This window comes from Rhamphochromis sp. 'chilingali', assembly GCF_963969265.1.
Source record: "Rhamphochromis sp. 'chilingali' genome assembly, chromosome: 16".
Classification (NCBI taxonomy): domain Eukaryota; kingdom Metazoa; phylum Chordata; class Actinopteri; order Cichliformes; family Cichlidae; genus Rhamphochromis; species Rhamphochromis sp. 'chilingali'.
The window spans coordinates 14,810,784-14,830,061 of record NC_137943.1 but is presented as its reverse complement, the minus strand read 5'-3'; the positions used below and the strand labels follow the sequence as shown (position 1 = coordinate 14,830,061).

Here is a 19,278-nt window from a genome sequence, read left to right as displayed (position 1 = left end):
GCTTTCAACACCCATAAAAAAAGATTTCTAATGTCCACGTCTACTTTTCACGTCTTTTTAAGAAGACAGCGAGCAGCTGGTGAACATAGAATAGGATTTAGCTGCTAAAGAGCCTCATATTTACCTCAGGAGTTAGCGTAAGCCCCCAAAAAGTGTGAATGAATGATCATAAAGACAACTCAAAGCACTAGTTTCATGGTACAGATTAGAGTAGATGATAAAGCAGGGTGAGCCTTAGGGGTGTTGGCCACCTTGTGATTGAGTTGCTACCATACGATGTTCTCAGAACCACTGCTCGATTGTTACGTCTGGTTTCAAAAAGTACACAGACAATTGGCTGATTTATGTGTTTCTTTTATATACAGATTATGGTCATGGCAGGTTTAAAGAACAGATCTTCCTGGTCCCATTTCTAAAGCGAATCTTTGAGCTTCCTAACGAGGTTTTTTATGTGGGTGGAAAAAAGACATTTGCAAACTGCCAACATCCTCAGTAATAAGTCACCGAACACAAAAAGTGCTTGTAATGGTGAGCACAAAAGGTCAAAGATGAAAGAGAACATAAACTGTGATGAACAGCTATCTCAGAAAGTTGGATTCATCCTTTTAAAGCCTGCCTTTGTTTTCCCTTCCAGATAACTTTCATTAATATGTGTCTGTCTGACTGTTTGTGTTTTCTTTGCCCGATTTTCCTTCTTTTAATTTTAAATTACATACAAGAAAAATAGTTGTGGATTACTAGCAAAAGTTACATGAGCAAGCACGAAAGGTAAAGGCAACCAAAGGCATAACAAAATATCTGAAAACAGACATAAGATGCTTACATGTTGGACTGAGCGCTGTGGTGCTGATGTTGATTCCTCCTCCTCCTCCTGTGCTGCTGCTTTCTTCCTCCATGGTGACGGGTAACAGGGCCCCTGAGCCCACAGAATGAGACCAGGCAGGCTCCTCCTCATCTGGGGGTCCCGACAAGGACAGAGGGTTATCCAGAGAGCCGTTCACCACCACCTTCTCCACTGGGACTAAGTGAAGTGGCGTTAGGGCGTCAGTGGAGCTTTCCTGATTTTTTGAATGAGGTGACGTAGCTTTGTCTCCCAATCCAACAGTTTGAGTCTCTGATGGGACGTTAGAAGGGACTGAAGGTGAAAAAGATGGGGTTTGGGGATGGAGTGGAGGTGAGGAAGGTGTTAGAGTTGGAGAGAAGGAAGAGGGGATAGATGAGGGGAGAAAATGAGACTCAGCTTCAGATTGGGATGGCTTGAAGAAAGATATGGATGGCATGGTGGATGGGGGTGCAGATGGAGATGAAGATAGTGTCTGATATGGGGCATCTGAGACTGACAGGGATGACTTTTCTGCTTGTGGTAAAGCAGGGGAGGATTTGGAAGTAGGAAAGTCACTTTCTGTACCAGATGTGGTCATGTCTATTGGCTCATGAGGTCTGTCAGTGGTGATGGTGGTGGTTGTGCTAATGTCAGCTATGGCTGCGGTTGTGTCAGCTATGGTTGTGATCATGTCAGCTGTAGTTGTGATCATGTCAGCTGTAGTTGTGGTCGTGTCAGCTGTGGTTGAGGCCGTGTCAGCTGTAGTTGTGGTCGTGTCATCTATGGTTGTGGTTGTGTCAGCTGTGGTTGAGGCCGTGTCAGTTGTAGTTGTGGTTGTGGTAGTCGTAGAGTGTCCTCTCCTGTGACCTCTCTCTCTGGATCTTTCTCTGGATCTTTCTCTTGGCTTGCTTGTTCCGACTGGCCGGCGTGAGACCTGTATTTCTCCTTTTGCTTCTGCCCCGGTGATTTCTCCACTCCCCTCCTCCTCTGCTTTCCCTCTCTCCTCTCCTCTCCCCTTCTCTTCTCCCCTGCTCCTATCCTCCCCTCTGTTCTTCTTCCCTCTTCCTCGTCCTCTCCCACTGGCTCTGGAGGTCACCGTCTCCCCCCTCTTGTCTCCAGGCGGAGTCGTGGTCTCGGCATCGACACGGATCCAGGCGTCTCCGCTGGAAGAGGGGATTTCAGGTGCAGGCCTGGAGGTTATGGACGTAGGTGTCTCCGAGTTCTCCCAGCTCTTGTTGCTCTCTGTAGTCATAGATATACTGGAGGCAGCCAAAGTAGATGCCAGATGAGTGGGTGAATCTTCACTCGCTGGTGTGGTGCGCTCTCCTGTGGGACTGCTGAACCATGGCGTTCCCAAAGAAAGCAAACCTGTGCCGGGCATAAGGCAAAGAAAAAGACAAGCAAAATAAAAGTCAGCAGTGCAATTACTCCAGACAGGGAAAGGAGTTACAAAGTGAAATTCATCTTATGGATTCTCTCAGCTTTGCCAAGGGTGATAAAACAAACACTTCTAAGCTGTGTGAGCTTTACATCAGCTGTTTTCCTCCATAACTGTAGCTGCACTCTCTACACTTCAATATTAACAACACTATCTAGCAGGAGACCGAGAGAAGCCATTAAAAAAGAAGCCTCAATAGTGCTTGCCTCTATCTGTCAAACATTGGATGTCACATGGAAAAGTATGAAGTATGCGTAGAATTACTCAAACTTGATGCAGTTCATTTGTCTGAGTCTAGCGTGAAGCTTCAGAATATTAAGCAGTGTTTGTGTCTTTTTGACTTTTAAATGTCAACAAGACATAATCATGAAAAGAATAAACCAAGATTTTTGTAAGGGAAAAATATCTGAACTGGTGCTGAACAATATCGAACTTGTCACGGTCTGTGGGTTTTGTTATGGGATTTTTGGGTTATATTCTGGACGTTTGCGGTTACTGATGTTATTAGGAGTCTTCTGTTTTCAGTGTTATTGTTTGGCTTTGGTGTCACGGTTATCTCGTGTTTTGAATCTTCAGTTTTGGTTATAGTCTAATAATGTTGGTAACATTCTCCTCAGTGTTTCCTTTGGCCTCTTCCTGTCTTTTCGTTTTCCAGTTATTATTTACTTCCTGTTTTATTTTGGTAGTTCATTTGCTCCTGTGTTACTGTGTTTAGTTGTACTTCCTTTGTCTCATTGTCATTAGTTTCAGCTTTTTCTTATTACTTATTTCTTATCCCCTGCCCACTTCACTTGAATCCCTCATGTGTATAAATAGTGTTATCTTCCCCTCAGTTCTTGTTTCAGTGTCTGTTTCCTACGTGCAGTTTTCCTCCCCTTGTGTTCCTTGTCAGTAGTGATATTCTGTTTTTGTCTTTCCTATGTATGTTTGATTTGGAGGTTTTGTGGCAGCCTGAAATAAAAGTTTCCTTTTCAGTTTACTTCCACCTCCCCTCTGAGTCTTCATTTGGGTCCCATTACCTCTGCGTCATGGCAAAAATACTCAAAAAAATAAACAACTATAATCAAAATCTAAGATGAATCCACTATGGAAACTTTGGACAGTACTGTGCAAACAGGGATTTTGAACAAGAGTCTCAGGGCTTTCTTTCAAAGTTTTTCTTTGGTCATTGGCTGCTTTTTCATTTGTTTTTCAGCTTTTTAACCCGAGAGAAGCATCTGGCCCTTCAGTTGATCCACCTACTGTTCATTAAAGCCTTACCAGAAATGGTCTCAGTGGAAGGGTGGCAGTCAAAAAGCCGTACTTAAGGAAGGGAAACAGGGAGGAAAGGATGAGGTATGCCAAATTACACAAGAACTGCACTGGAAGTCAGTGACCACAGGCCTGATGGAGTGATGAATCTAAATTTGAGATTTCTGATATAAATCTTTGTCAATATTTACAGAAGAGGTGAGGACAGAGGTACAGCAGTGAGTGTCTGCAGCCATCTGTAAAACACGGTGTAGGCTATGTGATGTTTTGGGGCTGCATTTCAGCCAGTGGTGTTGGGGACCTTGCCAAAATAAATGGAATTATGAATTCAGAAAAGTACCATCGGATTTTGGAAAGGGTCTGATTGACAGTGACATTGACTATTGGCATGACATGGACTGGCCTCCCTAGAGCCCAGACTTGAACATTACTGAAGAAGTATAGGATTGACAGAACAGAACAAAAGGCAGATTACATCCAAAGAAGAGCTCTGAATGTCCTTCAAGAACCCTGGAGAACTATTCCTGAAGACTACTTAAAGAAATGAGTAGTCTCTTAGGAAAGAAAGCTTGTCTAAGAGAGTTCAATTGTGCAAACTATGTTTTTGTTTCTTACATATTGTATTTCCATGTATGTTTGCACACGTTTCACTAAATCATTGCACTTATTTCCCATTTTCCTAGCAAAATATCTAGAAATGTAGGGTAGCTCATGACTTTTGCACATTAGTGAAAACTATGCCACGGAGATGAAGAAATCTTCATAAAACATATTTTTTTAAAAATGCCAATAAAATATCCACCACACTACCTTTGAAGCTTTAGTCAGCTTAACATTTATGTAACACAACGGATAAAAATCAACCCACATTAAGCAAAAATAATTAACATTGCGCTGTAGTATTGTCAGTGCACTGTATATTTTACTCTGGAATCCCACAGCTCTCTTCAGTGAAGGCTGCTCGTTAACATCAAAACATCCACACATACCTGACTGCTGCATCAGGCAGCGAATGCAACGAGGCAGACTTTGGTGTGAAAGCTATACAATTCTCTGATGTGGCTAAAATAAATAATTTCTATCAATAACATGTTAGAAACTAAGAAACAAAAATAGATTGACTTGAACTCTGAAAGTTACTAAGAGATTTAAGTGCTAAACTTTAAATGCCTGTGTCATTACCTCAAAAACAGTCGCTGTTAGCTAAAATAGACGCCGCACACACAAAGATTCAGTCAGTCCAAACAGAATCAAACTGAAAAGCTCTGCACAAAAAGCCTCAAAATTAAATCAGTAACTCCAACATAGTTTAAACACACACTGAACAGAGATGCCTGCAGTTTTAAAACCACTTTCATCCACTGTGCACACACACACAGACCTGTGAACCTGCTGAACACTGACATGTTGGAAATGGAAAAAGATGATTTCCATTTCACTCCTTTTCTGTTGTCTGCTCACATTCGCAACCAAACTTGGTTCCCATGTCTAAGGTGCAAATCCCCGTTCCACTGATACACTGGTGGAGATGTGCTAATAGAGCAGCATCACACAGGAAATGGTTCAGAGTATAGTACAGCAGCACAGTGGTCACAAATACAAGTGAGTGTCTGCTTGTCTTTGTTACTCTGTAGCTAATGAAAAACCACCAAACATTAAAGAAACACTAATGAGTCACCCAATCAAGCATAGGTATAAAAAATAATAAATTCTTATTTCTTATTTTCTTTCAGCTGCACACTAAAGGTCTGTGTTTCTTTTTACGTTTGTGTTCATTACATCTTTTCTCTTTCCTGTTTAGACTATTTTTTCCTTTGTTTTGAATTTAGACAGTGTAAGTTTGCTTTTTTTTTCGGGGGGGGGGGGGGGGGGGGGGGTGGTGAGTTCCAGTCTTACTTTGATGATAAGTACTCTCGTGTGTCTTTGACTTTGTGTCTTTGTGTCTTGTTTAACCATCAGTGAGTGTGTGTACACTGAAGGAAATCATGGTTTTAACGAGCTATGTTCAGCTTAAATTCTGAGTCACGAAATTAGTTCTGTTTTTACCTGGCTCTTAAGTATCAAACATAAAAACATGTTATGTGGGCACACGCTACCTTTTCTGGTGTGATACCCATTATCTCTGACTGGAGCTTTAAGTTTTTTCAAGCCAACTAATGCAAGGAAAGCCCAGCTATGTTGAACTTGCTTGTAGCGCGATGACCTGGATGACTGAGAACCTTCACAGACACCTCTCTGTTTTAGTATTTACATTTGTTGTGTTGCTTCAGTCTGCTGATGTTTGCTCAGTGCCTTGTTCTACTGTCTCCAGCCTTGAATCGTTTCTGCCCTTTGCTTTTCCAGACTGACTTTTTGTTTCAACTATATCCTTGCATTTCAGAATTAAAGCTCACATTTTGTTTTTGAGCTCAGGTGTCTTGAAATTGGATCTTTACTCTGCAAACCATTACATTCAACCCATATGGTACCCAGTATGTACATAACAAAAGCTGTCATGTTAAAGGTTCCCCAGAAGAGTTAGCTGAAAAGTATAATACATTTATTTGTATAATAATGTCCATATGTATAGATGTGCTACAGAGGTGCTGTTCCTGTATCATGATAATAATGTTTTCCATGATAAAACTCTCTTCTGGAACAAATGGTCTGCATGTGTAGTGTTTTCTTTAGTAACTTATAATATATAATAAATACATTATCAAGTGAGGTTTACTATTAGCCAAATTTAGGCTACTCATGCTGGTTTGCTAGTGACAGTTTTTTAAAGTATTAGCTAACTTGTTGGCTAATGATACCTGAGTGCTCAGATGGCATCATTGATCAGTTGCAATGTTGATTCATTGTTATGATGACATGTTGCCATTGCCATTTTTTTCCAAAGGAAAAACTCAGTGACAAAAATGAGAAACAATTCAGTGACCCTACTGACCGCAGAAAGTTTGAGAACCTCTGCTACAGACTGTATCCCAGTGTGAAGAAAGCCGCCGCTTAAAGCTAGAACTCGTCAGCTGTCACACTTTGTATCAATCACAGCTTGAAAGCAGTCCTGCGGGAGTGGCAGCTGAGCTACTGTATGTCAGTGTGACTTTAATTTCTCTCCAGACTTCAGAGTTTGCTTTTCTTTCAGGAGTTCTGCTCTCCTCAGTAAAGGCGTCTGCTTCCCCCCAATGTCACTGTTTCTTAATAAACTTTGTTCCAGGAGCTTAATGCATCATCTTGTTGAGTTGCTCATCCCTAACATCACACACTGTGCGAGTTACTGAACAAATATGCTCCAAATACATGCTCATAAATATACACTGGCATTAAGCCCTGTCAGTGTTTCATAACACAGATGCTGCGGTTCTGAAGAAAAAAGGAAAAATCCAAATAAGATGTCTCCTTATGGCCTATTTCATCCTATTCCTCTTCCCATTTCTCCCACACAGACCTGAGCTCGATTTAACATCTTTTGATCAGATTTTGACAATTTTCTCACAGTTCTAAAATGTGTCTCCTAAGAAATGGCCTTCCTCCTGTCTCAGCTAGATCCAAATTTAGAATCTGAAATACTCAATTTCTCACAGTTTTGATCTGTATTTGTCTAAAAAATATATACTTTTAATGTAATAGTAAAATTCAATAGAAAACCTGATCGCAAATTAGTCTTCTCAACAGACTCAATGACCATGTGTGCATTCAGGTCCATAATTTGAGTATTTGTGTCCTTTCTTTCTTCTCTTGTTATGTTTTTTGAAGTATTTGGGGGCATTTTAGCCTTTATTATGATAGGAGGACAATTGAGGGTAGACAAATAAGCTGTGAGAGAGTGCAAGGAGAAGAAATCCAACCCTGTGCAATAGACTTATGCCATATAGAGCCTTTAGAGCTATAGCATGTCCCCTTTGTCCTGTTATTCTTAAACTATACAGAATAATAGAAATCTCCAAGTAAGACATACATCAAGGTCTGTTTACACATTTTGAGTTCATTCAGTAATAAAAGCATTTTAATGTAGTAAATCCCACTTCACTGGCTAATCTTAATTCACTGGTTTTAAACAGGACACATCCACTCACCTGATGGTGCTGTACTGGATTCCTGTGAACCCTCGTCGACCTTTTTCGTCACAATCTTCTCTTCCTCCGACTCTCCTCTCGGTGATTGGGTTCCCTCCTCATCTTCAGTCCCCACCAGATAGTTCCAAGGTTTCCAAATGGACTTGACGATTTTGGAAATAACCTAAAATTAAAGTTTATTTTATTACAAAGTCCCTGTTTCAGTGTTTAAAGTGTCCCAACAGAGTCTTAAAACCAACCTTCTTCTCAGGAGGAGTTGGATGGACTGGGGGCAGGAGAAACTCCTCAGAGTCGGGTCCAGGCTCCAGTGATGCTCCCCAGTCAAAGGAGTTCTGTCCCGGGATTAACTGGAGGGTTACATATGTTGTCGAGGACTCTGAGGACCAAGGGTCTGAGGCTTGAGACAATGATGTGAATGTTCATTTGTGCTGTCTTTGCCCATCAAACCCAGTTTTCTTTCTTATGGGAGTCAATATTAGCATTTGTACTTACAGGCATCAGCACTGTGAAAGGAGTCCTCCTCTTCTAGGTCAACCAATCCCGTCCAGTTGGAAGGTGAAAGCTCGCTGTCATCTGGTGACTCTATGCAAAGAAAAATACACTTTTAATTCTTCTATGTTACATTAATTCTCACTGTCTACATCGACTGATTGGATGAGCAAATTTTCTGGTTAACCAGATGGTTGGCGTCACTGGTTCATGTGCCTACTGCAGATAAATGTTACACCTCTGATTGTGGTGGTTTGTTGTGAAGTCACGTCGGGACTAGCTGTCCCTGTAGAGTCAGCATCGCTCGAGCCTGCGAGGTAGCTCCAGGGCTTCCACAGGGAGGTGTAGATCTGAGAGATGGAGCCTGTGTTCTTCACTTTACCTAAGAAACAGGGCAAAGAGATTTGCTGTTTGTATGACATTCACTGAAGGTTTTTGCCTCTAAAAGCTTTACAGAGTTTTAATTTTGACGATATTAGTCAGCACAAAAGCCCAAACTGACAGCTGAGCATCCAGATATTAAACTTAAGCATACCCCGTCTTTTCCCTCTCTCTCCCTCTCTTTCTCTCCCACAGCTTCTGTCAATCCAACAGTTTCTCAGATATGAATCAGAAACAAGTGTTGCCATAGCTACAACATTGGCAGTGACATTTATTGTCATTGTTCCTGCATTAATAACACTCAAGGCTTTGTTTGGGAGTGATATGTTAATCACATCTGTGTATGTAATCATGCCTGTAGTCATTATTAATTCCTGTATGGGAAATAAAACAATATTCTATGTTACATAACCTTATCATACTATAAATTCACTGTATTGATGTTTTCTGCTGTGTTAATACTTAATTAAGAAACATCATTTGACCCCTAGGCCACCATACCTCTGTAGCAGTAAGCATCATATAGTGCTGTAGTGTTGTCAGCGGTGTCATTGGGCGTGACCGTGCGGACTCCTGGCTCTGTCCCTCCACAGTCAGCACGAGGCCAGGTCACTGGGTACCGGACGCTGCCATCAGACAACCAGCCTGGGGCACAGCTGTCCAGGCCGGCCCTCCAGGCCAAGTACAGCTGCCCCACTGTGGCCAGCTGGCCCCCAAGGGACACACAGCGGTCGGAGGCAGAAGAAAGTGACAGTCTGCCTGGGACCGAGGAGTGAAACACCTCGCCTGGAGCAGGGAAACAAAAGAGACAGCAGTGCCTGTCAAATTTCTAATAGGTTAAATAACTGAAATGCCACATAATGTTATATAATAGTGCTCGACGTAAAATAATGAGGCTGGTGGTATTCTAAAGTAAAGTGCACCCTATGATTTAACAGTTTGTAGAACCACCGTTAGCAGCAATAACTCAATAACATTATCTGTACGACTTTTTCAGTCGCTAACATTATTATGGAGGAATTTCAGCCCACTCATCCATAAAATGTTGCTTCGTTTCATGGAGGTTTGCAGGGATTCATTCATGCACAGCTCTCTTGATGTCCCACCAGAGCATTTCAATGAAGTTGAGGTCTGAACTTTGACCTTTGATTGTTTTCTTAATTTCTCATTGTACTGTCACATGACACAACTTTAGTCTAAAATATTTTGGTATAAAGATGAGTTCATGTTCAACTCAGTAACTGCAGGTGTCCAGGTCCTGTTTTTGAGATGTTTGAGCTAAAAAGCTGCGTTTGAATTTTGTGCATTGTGGCCAAACATCTCCACTTTGGTCTCGTCTGTACAACAGACATTGTTCAAGAAGTCATGTGGTTTGTTCACAAGTTGCTCAGTCTTTTTTCTAATTGTATTATCGCAAACACTTAACATGCTAACTGAGGCTTGCAGATTCTGAGACATGAGTCTTGGGTTTTTGCAGTTTCTCCGAGTGTTGCACGGTCTGACCTTGGGCTGAATTTGCGGGGACCTTCACTCCTGAGAAGATAGAGGCATTGTGATAACACACCTGAAGAAAACCTCTGCGTTTATACACTTGCTCCAGATCAGTCAATCAAGTGGGTTTGATTAGCTACACCTGTCTGTACCTTACCATTTTAATTCCCATGAAAACAGTAAGGTGCACTTAGTTTTTCACAAGACTGAATATATCTTACAGAGGAGGTGGAGGAGAAAAAAGTGGATAAGGAAGACTGGCACATGCACAGTAAAATATATATGTGTGTGTGGGTTTTTTTGTTTAATTTTTATTTATTTTTTTATTAGTTTGAGGGCAGTATTTAGTTTTTCACAGGACTCTTTGTAGACCTGTAAAATCTTTTTAAGTTTTTTGGGGGTTTTTTAGTTTCTGCAGCACGCGTGGCTTAAAGGCCAAAATTCCTACTGAAAGTATTGAAAATGTGAATATTTTTATATAAAAAAATGCAAATAATAAAAAATAGGGAGCCATGATTTTGTAGCGCATGAACTTTAATGGTGTTTTTTTTATTGTTATTTTAGATTGCTGACTTTCTTTCACATGTGTACATGTGGGTTTGGTCTGTGTCTTTTCACTTGATTTAGTGAGAACAATAAGAACACTTAAAAAAAGTCCTGACTTATCCCTTTAATGTTGTAGCAGAATATGATGCAAACCAGCCAAAAGCTGTGAGAGCTCTTGATGCTGTTTTATATCTTCTCTTGTGTGTGTGTTTTTGTGTGCATGAATGTGAGTGTGTGTTTGTGTACCATCCAATTCTTTTGCAAAACAGTACACATCAAACAGCTCTTTTGGGTCCCTCTTCCCATAATTCCTCACTCCAGCAGAGTACTCCTTATGTCCGTAGCAGCCAAGCTCTGGAACCTGGACAACATATCTGTGGAGACAACCATTTGGGAGTGATGTAAGTAACTTTTTGCTTTTGTTTCAAAATAATAATAACTTGAACGTTTTACTGCGTGACAAATGTGTTAGATCACATATCAAAGTGTTTCTTTTCATTAAGACTTTAAATATCAGTAAAGAATAAATTCTTATTTGCATTCTCTTTTAAAGGGTAAGGGATTAGAATAAATTAGAATAAAATTAATAGCAAAGAAACGGCAAAACACAGAAAAGAACACGATCTTAAAGTAGATGAAGCAGCAAAAAGAACTGAGGAATATTAATAGAGAAAGCAAATGATCCAAGAAGAGAGGAAGCAAACAGGATAGTCATTAGTTTCAGTCCTTCAAAGCGCCACAGTGTTGCAGAAAGTGCAAGCAGCGAGCAAGAGAAGAGAACTTATTGATTGTCTCCTCACCGAACAGTCTGATCATCCAACCAGCCAGCAGAACAGCTGGCGAAGTTGTCATGGTACGCTGCCCACAGCTGGGCCGGAGTGGCGATCTGAGCCGAGTTTTCCTGACAGGCTCGCTGGGCGTCACTAAACGAGAGGGCGTAACGAGCGCTGGGAGACTGGTAGTGAAACACCACACCTACACAGACAGACCCAGAGACAGGTGGCAAACTGTTTTAATTCCTTTTAATTTGACAGATATACCAACACAGTCAGAATCAATACATCAGGGGAATGTAATCAGCGAACATGTTATTAGGGGCCACAAACAGATCAAGCAAAGATACTCTAGTTTTGGCTGAAATTTCACACATGAGCACACAGAAAAAGAAAAAAAAAGAGAGAGCGAGAGAAACCGGTATTGGTATTCAGTGCAAACACTTTAATTAAATGAATAACAAAATTATTCAAGCGGAAAACCAGATAACAAAAACAAAACAAGCACAGAAAGCATGACGCTACATTAATTAAAGCAGTCATTATAATATCGATAGAGTGAATCAATGTTATTAATGCTTAATTAAATAAAAAAGCAAAAAAAAGTGGTTTGGGGGATGAGGTGCTTCTGTTTTAAAAGCTGCCATTATCTGTTTTACATTAGCACAACAAGGCTTGGCTGCAATAAAATCAATTAGGCTGGAAGAGGAATTTTAAAGCCCTTCGAGTTAATGCACTTCACCCTCTGTGCATCACTTGTGCTTAACCTATATGTTTCACACACAGAAATCTCTCGTCGGCGGCTGCTGCACTTACCGGACACCACCAGGGGAACAGTGTCCTTCTCATAGTCGTTGCCCATGACAACCTGACAGTGGTAAGTGCCTGAGTCGTTGGTACGGAGGCTGGAGATCTCCATGGTAGCATTCAGAGGGTTGGCAGCGTATCCTGGCAGCATGATGCGACCACTGAAAGCCTTATTCACCTTGATTACATCGCCTTGGGCACAGAAAGAGAGGTTTCATCATTAAAGAGATTTTAGAGGTAGAAAATAAACTTTGCTACATGTTTGCGTATATGGATCTAAAAGCCTTTGCTACCAGCAATGGGGTGACCCACTAACACCTAACTGTCCAACAAAGTTAGAACAGTTACCCCCCCTGACATGGTTTTTGGTTTTTAGTCTTTTCTCACCAGTTGTTTGAGAAAGTCACTGTTTGCTGCAGAGATCTGACATTTAGACAGATCCACGATCTTAAAGGAAGTATGTTTTGTCCTTGATTTCTCTGCTTCCTGTTTGGGATTTATGTCTCTAATTTCAGGTCCTCCACTTCCTGCCTTTGTTTATTTCCTGCCTGTAAGCACCTGTGCCCCTGTTCTGCCCTGGGCAAATGTAGTCTTTGCCTCCCTCCTAGTATTTGCGTACTTCTTGTTGAGCGTTGCAGCATTTAGTTAACCCCGTGAGTCTCCAAATTATAAACTGCACAACATGTTAGCAAACAGTTTCACGTTTGCATATCAAACACATACAGAACAACATTAGCATTCATTTTGTGCTATATTTCTTTCTCCACCTGATCTCTGTTCATTTCTGAGGTAAATGTGACTTTTTTGCTGCTGAATGCTTTATGCTATGTGCTAGCAATTTTCTACAGTGCGTTGTAAGAGCTCTTTCACTGAAAACAGCTGGCAGCTGTGCCCGATAAAGTGTTAAGTTGTCTGCTGTATAGTACCCTGTGGATGGATTTAATCAGCACTGCTCAGGCAGATTGGACATTTAGAAGCGCAGGTTTATTTCACTTTTATTCCAGGAGCTGTTACCATCAGCTTGTTAAGATCTTTTCCCCTCTTTTCTTTTGTGGCCTTAAGATAAATTCTATAAATACTGCAGCCTGGCCAGCTGAGTCAGCTAATATCTGTGAACAACACCTCACACATACACATTTGATCTGTTGTTGATACAAAAATATTGATTAGTGTAGCTTTAAGTCTCACTGGGTATTCTGACTGAATAAAGTCAGAATACTGCTGACTCAGTGAAACAGGAACATTAGGTTGTTGTTTTACCTTTAGCAGAAAGCACAGTCTGCTCCGAAGGAGCACCTTGTCCTCCCCCTGCTAGCCTAGTACGAGTCCACAGGAGGTGAGGAGGGCCAGTGGAGGTGCTGGTCTGGAGGGTGAAGACACAAGGCAGAGTGGCTTTGCCTGCCAACATTTGTTGCACTGTAGGATGAGTGATCCTACGCATGTTCACAATGGAGGAGGTTGCACCTGGAGAGGATGAACAAGAGAACAAACATGATTATGCAATGCGTTCAAGGAAATTTAGCTTAGAAGAAATTAAAACAATGGAAAGTATATATCTATATCTATAGATAGATAGATAGATAGATAGATAGATAGATAGATAGATAGATAGATAGATAGATAGATAGATAGATAGATAGATAGATAGATAGATAGATAGATAGATAGATAGATAGATAGATAGATAGATAGATAGATAGATAGATAGATAGATAGTCTTTCTGAGTTTTTATTTGAACATTATCTGCTTTTTCACTCATTTTCAGTTCAGTATACAAAGACCATGTTTATTAAGCCATTTAACATTTCCTATGACCCATTGAAGCATAAAAAGGAACCTAACTCAGGGGAGGAAACAGTCTTGTTGTTTTAAATTGTATCTTAAGATGTTTTGCTACTAGCAGCCTGTCATGAAAACACATAATTTGTTCAAATTTATTTAGCTGAATCTATGAAAAATGTCAGCCATAACAAAGCGTGGCAGAAATAAAATAGAACCAACAAAGTGGTTCACAAAGAGCTGTTTAGCTAAAACGTGGCAAATCTCAGCATTCTGTACAGTGTGTCCGAAAAATTGGGGGGAAATGAACAAGTGCAGGACAAAAGAAGTAACAGACCTAAAACTCTATCTAAAGCAGATGAATAGCACCTCAAACTCATGTCCTAGGAAAAAGTCCAGCAAAGACCTGACACAGAACCTGAGAAATGCATCTGATCCATCTACTATTCACTGAAGGCTCATCAGAAATGGTCTCAGTGGAAGGCTGGCTGTCAAGAAGCCATTCTTAATTAAGGGAAACAAAGAGAGAAGGCTGAGGAATGTCAAATGCCATGTGCCATGTTCTGAAAAATTAGCAACAGGTCAGCAGGTCTTATGGAGTGATTTGAATTTTTGGTCACCTACAGAGGAAGTTGGGGGAGAGGTTTTGTGGAGAGAATCCATATTTGAACATTTTGGTATAAATCTTTGCCAACAATGAAATTAACAGAAAGCTGTCTAAGAGAGTTCAGGCTGTGCTGAAGAATAAAGGTGTTCTTACCAATTATTGACTTTGATGCTCATTAGAATTGCGGAAACTCTGTTTTTGCCTCATATACTGTATTTCCATGTATGTCTGCACATGTTTCAATAAACCACTCCATCTATTTCCCATGTTCCCAGCAAAATAAAAAGAGATGATGGTTGGCTCAAGACTTTTGCACACTACTGTACATACATGAATGATGTCTTCTGGTTGCTTTTGGTCATTATATGCATAAAAGGTTGCACGTACACAGGAAGTTTAGGCTGTATTGAAATTTATAAACCAAACTGACTAACACGATATGGCATTAGTTGTTTTCAATGCCACTTTCTGTGCACAAAATATTGAGTTCTGCAGATTGATATCAGCAACTAACTCAGTCTGGTTGCCATGACATACAGGTTTAATGTAACCATGACAACACCTGTACAGATATGACTATTTCCTACAATCTTCTGACATTTTTTACCACACTGTGCACATTACTGTAACATCCCAGCCTTCTGTTATTGTATTATATCTATATATTTATAGAGGGTTGAACCTATGTAGATAAATTATAATGATAGCCAACACTTGCCTTGATGACTGAGCATTGTCCATCCACTATTAGTGAAGATTTTAGGATACATCTAAAGTCTCCAAAAGGACCCTCAGTTCATTCATTTATTTATTTTTGGTATATTTTTAATATAGTTTAAAAAAATAACATAAACTGCTGCTTACCTATTTATATTTCATTGTTTGTTCATAAGCCTTTTCTGTTCCCTCACCATTAAAATTTTCACAGTTAGTCAAGTACAATAGAAAATAATCAGGGGCATAAAAAGAGCACATGTATGAAAAAGAAAAAAAACTGCTTTATTTGGAATAGTGCACACAGAGGAACAGAATCCCAGAAAGATATTTCTATCTGCATTTAGATTGGACGGCTTTCACAGACTGAACCCCCTGAGAGAAACTCCGCGCAGAGGACGCCCCCGCTGCCTTCCCCCCAATCAGATGTAATCACAGAATCACAAATACGAGGGAAAAGCATGAGAGCTCAAACAAGAGGCAGAGCAGGAATGAGAGAGGGATGGAGGAAAATAGTTAATCCAACAAACTGAATGGAGGAAGTGTACCTCGTAGCCTGGAGGTGATGGGAGGGGAGAAAAGAAAACCCCAGGCAAAGAGCTGGAAGTGACATGAAAGGATGCTCTCTGTCATTAACAGACCCATCTGTAGTTCCAAAAATAAAATTTTCTTCTTGGTCAATATTGTTCCAACTATTATGGACTTTAAAGCTCTAAGTGTAAAGTGTAACTTAAAAATATTTATGTTGCTGTCATTTACCACTTAAGAGTCACGTGTGGGTAGGATAGCAATCAGAGCACATTCCAGCTGCAGCAGATCACCAGGTACTGTAGGTCTATCTGTGCATTAAAACCACAGACAGGAGTTAATTGAACTCCTCATCTTGTTACACTGCAATGCTCCAGAGGCCTTAGGTCGTGACATCCATGTGGATGTTACATTGACGGGCACATTATTTTAGTTAAGCTGATTCTTCCATGTCAGTGGCACTCCCCAATGGCAGCAGCCTCTACTGTGGGCCAGTGAGCCGCACCACACCACAGAGAAGAGCCCGAGGTCCAAGGTCAAGCAAAATCCCCACTGGACTCACTCTGTAACCTGCAGGATCTAAAGGTTCGGCTGCCAACATTTGAGAATCAACATGGGTGTTGTCAGCTGTCTTGACAGCCCTCCATAGGTCCCATGTACATTTCCCACCAAGTCAAAGCTGATCTGTCAGCACCAGGGATGCTTTCTAAAAATAAAAAAAACTCCCACAAATACGCTTAAATCTGAAGAGGGCAGTCCCAGAAATGTAACTGCTTATCCATCAATTAAAAAATGAGTGCTCAGCTTCCAAAGATTTAAATTTTAGTAATTTCAAGCAAACCCTTCATTATGTAGACAAAACAGCATAAAATCACACCTGAAATGTTGCATGCTACAAATGAAAGATTGTATTTTATGCTAATCATTTGTACAAAAACACAATCTGTCCAACAGCCTAAGCCTTTAAAGTCTGAGTCTATCACAGCAGAATCAAAGAGATTAAAGTAATGCATGCTCACTGTATTGTATTGTATTTTTTCCTCGCTCTGTTTTACTGGAATAGCTCAAATGGAAATGCCATGACCCAAAAAATAAACCTAATGTGCCCAATACACTGAGGTCAGTTGGGAAAAGTCTGAGTTTAGCGCCTTGATATTGTTCACAAATTATGTGAACTTTTCTTGGAGTATTTAATGGCCAAATATCATAAAAGTTTGTCATATTGTACTTGAATTTAGTTTCACCAGCCCCATCATCTTTCACATGTCTGCACAGTGTGAAGCTACAGGTTAACTTCAAAGATTGGAAACTGCAGGAAACAGCAAGCTGTGCTAAGTCCATGTGTAACAAAACAAAAGTTTTGTCTGTATCAACACAAAATCTTTAAAATGTGTTCAACATCAGCTGAGGGAAAGTTACATCCTGGCGTGCTTTGTTTTCAGCCTTCACACTAAGCCAAACCACGCTGTTATCTAATGCTCCAACAACATGCTTTCCCCAAAGTGTGCAACTATTCCTTTATAGAGAAATCCATCATTAGGCTGGTATATAATAATCCCAGGCTGTTATGCAAGCAGTTAAACCTTGCAGAGGTGCGTTGAGGCGATCTGTATTTAACAAAGCACTTTGCACTAGCCAAAGGTAGTTTTTTGGCATTTGCTTGTGATTTTCATCAACTCATAATGTGACCATGTGTATCTGTTGCAGATCTGCTGAAATAAAACATTACTACTGTGGTGAAGTTTTTACTATAAACTCTGTACACTGTTTACAATTTTTCTTCAGTTTATACAGTTTATATAACCTTAATATAGCTCTCTCTGTTTCCCAGTTTTAAATCTTGTTTAGCCCACACTCTGTTATATGCACAAGGATGACTTTATGGTGATGAACTCAGAGATGATAAAATATTATCTGCTCCCTTCAATTCTGAAAAAAATCACAGGCTCAAATCCTGCTGTTTCATTTTAACAGTTGGAATATCTTTCAGGTTTATTTTTAACTCTTCGTTGTGCAACAAAAACAGACAAAATACTTTTGCATGTGGCGAGATAAAACTGTATGTTGTCTGAGCGCAGTGACTAGTAAAGTAATGCTCTGATTCTGGAAATGTGCAATGCAGGTTTTCGTTTTAATGAAAATCCAGGCTGACCACTGCCGTGCATGCCAATTGCAGTGAAAGTAATTAAAGAGAGAAACTTATCTTCAGTACGGGCAGTCAGCTGGCTGGGTGTGGGACCTGAAACCTGTGATACTATCCAATAGAGAGCTGCAGCTCGGGGATGATTTCTCTTTTGTTCTGTAATTGTGAATTTTATGCATAGTTGTAATGGAACAGATGGTTGGCTAAACTTGCATAAATGGGCTTGGAGCGGTTCCAGCTCAGTCCCTCTGAGCATGTCTGCAAACATCCCCAACATGTCAGGTCTTAAAACAGTCAAATTATTACAGACCTGTCTAGGTCAAGGTCTATATACATGTGTGTGTGTGTGTGTGTGTGTGTGTGTGTGTGTGTGTGTGTGTGTGTGTGTGTGTGTGTGTGTGTGTGTGTGTGTGTGTGTTGTTGTTGGCTCTTTTCTGTTCTGCTACGATTACTCCACCTCCCTTTGTTCTTTCCTGTTGTCTCTGGTATCTCTATCCCCAACTGTATGTCGACTTTGTCTGTTGTTATTGTTATTATTATTTGTGTTGTTGTGGTGATTCGTTTCTGCAGAGCAGAATGTGCAGGAAGGAGACAGAGAACTCACCCAAGCTTAAAGAGAGCAACAGCATCAGAGGAAAGAGGATCTGCCACCCAGCTGCACACAGAGCGAGCCCCATCCTAGACCTGCTGAGAGAGGGGGAGGAGGGAAAGTAGTGAGAGGGAGCGATGATATGGGAGTGAAAATCACTCTCAATTGGAGGTAAAAATGTTTTGAAAGTCAGTGTGTTTGTACAACTGAAACTTCAGGTTTTATGCTTGGCGCAAAAGTATTTTAGTTGCTCCGTTTCACTTTAGCTTCAGATTTTTGACACAACTATTAGAGTCTCCTCATTATTTCACTCTAATATGATTTTGATCTTAAAAAAATGACAGATTTGTGCATACACAAAATTGGTCGAGTCAGACAATTGCCTGATGCCGTACATGACATTTAATTTCTAGAAACACATATTTGCGTATTAATATGTTTGCAGAATGTCCGGATTATGGATACAGGAAGCTTTTTGGATTCCACTTGTAGTTTAAGTGCTATTAACCAATCACCTCTGAGCAGACTTTGACACCATGCTAGTAAGCCATTTGAGTAGCGCATTAAAGAGGGAAAGCATTTGCCAAATTAACCCATTAGCTTTTAAAAAACTATTTGCATACATAAGCAATGATTAGTGGACAGAAGAGGAAGTCTCAGCCTCAGGCAACACCTCTGACAACACCAGAAATACACTAGGAAATATTCCCCCATCTCCAGAAACAAAGTCATCAAGCAATAAACAGTGGGTTCCCAGACTGATCGCATTAAAATGTAATTCTAATCAAAACCACCAACTGAAATTTTCACGTGCCACCTTTTTTATAGTTGAAATTGGGCTGAATTAGATCTTATTAGAG

At 40.4% G+C, this 19,278-nt stretch overlaps 1 protein-coding gene across 4 annotated transcripts in view; it reads right to left on the bottom strand.

The window, feature by feature from the left end:
• The window catches only part of LOC308412536 (neurocan core protein-like), a 62,519-nt gene that overhangs the window by 16,273 nt on the left and 26,968 nt on the right, over nt 1-19,278 (bottom strand). For 2 of the 4 annotated variants that reach the window (XM_080906972.1, XM_080906970.1), the window contains exons 2-12: nt 18,434-18,516; nt 13,318-13,521; nt 12,067-12,249; nt 11,278-11,452; nt 10,724-10,851; nt 8,942-9,226; nt 8,298-8,441; nt 8,063-8,152; nt 7,810-7,967; nt 7,571-7,733; nt 824-2,191 (exon numbers count right to left, since the gene is read on the bottom strand). In XM_080906972.1, the coding sequence (XP_080763098.1) occupies nt 824-2,191; nt 7,571-7,733; nt 7,810-7,967; nt 8,063-8,152; nt 8,298-8,441; nt 8,942-9,226; nt 10,724-10,851; nt 11,278-11,452; nt 12,067-12,249; nt 13,318-13,521; nt 18,434-18,506 (2,971 nt within the window). In that variant the 5' untranslated portion in view covers nt 18,507-18,516. The remainder of the gene's footprint in view (nt 1-823; nt 2,192-7,570; nt 7,734-7,809; nt 7,968-8,062; nt 8,153-8,297; nt 8,442-8,941; nt 9,227-10,723; nt 10,852-11,277; nt 11,453-12,066; nt 12,250-13,317; nt 13,522-18,433; nt 18,517-19,278) is intronic. The other 2 variants (XM_080906971.1, XM_080906969.1) reach the window with 1 other exon arrangement.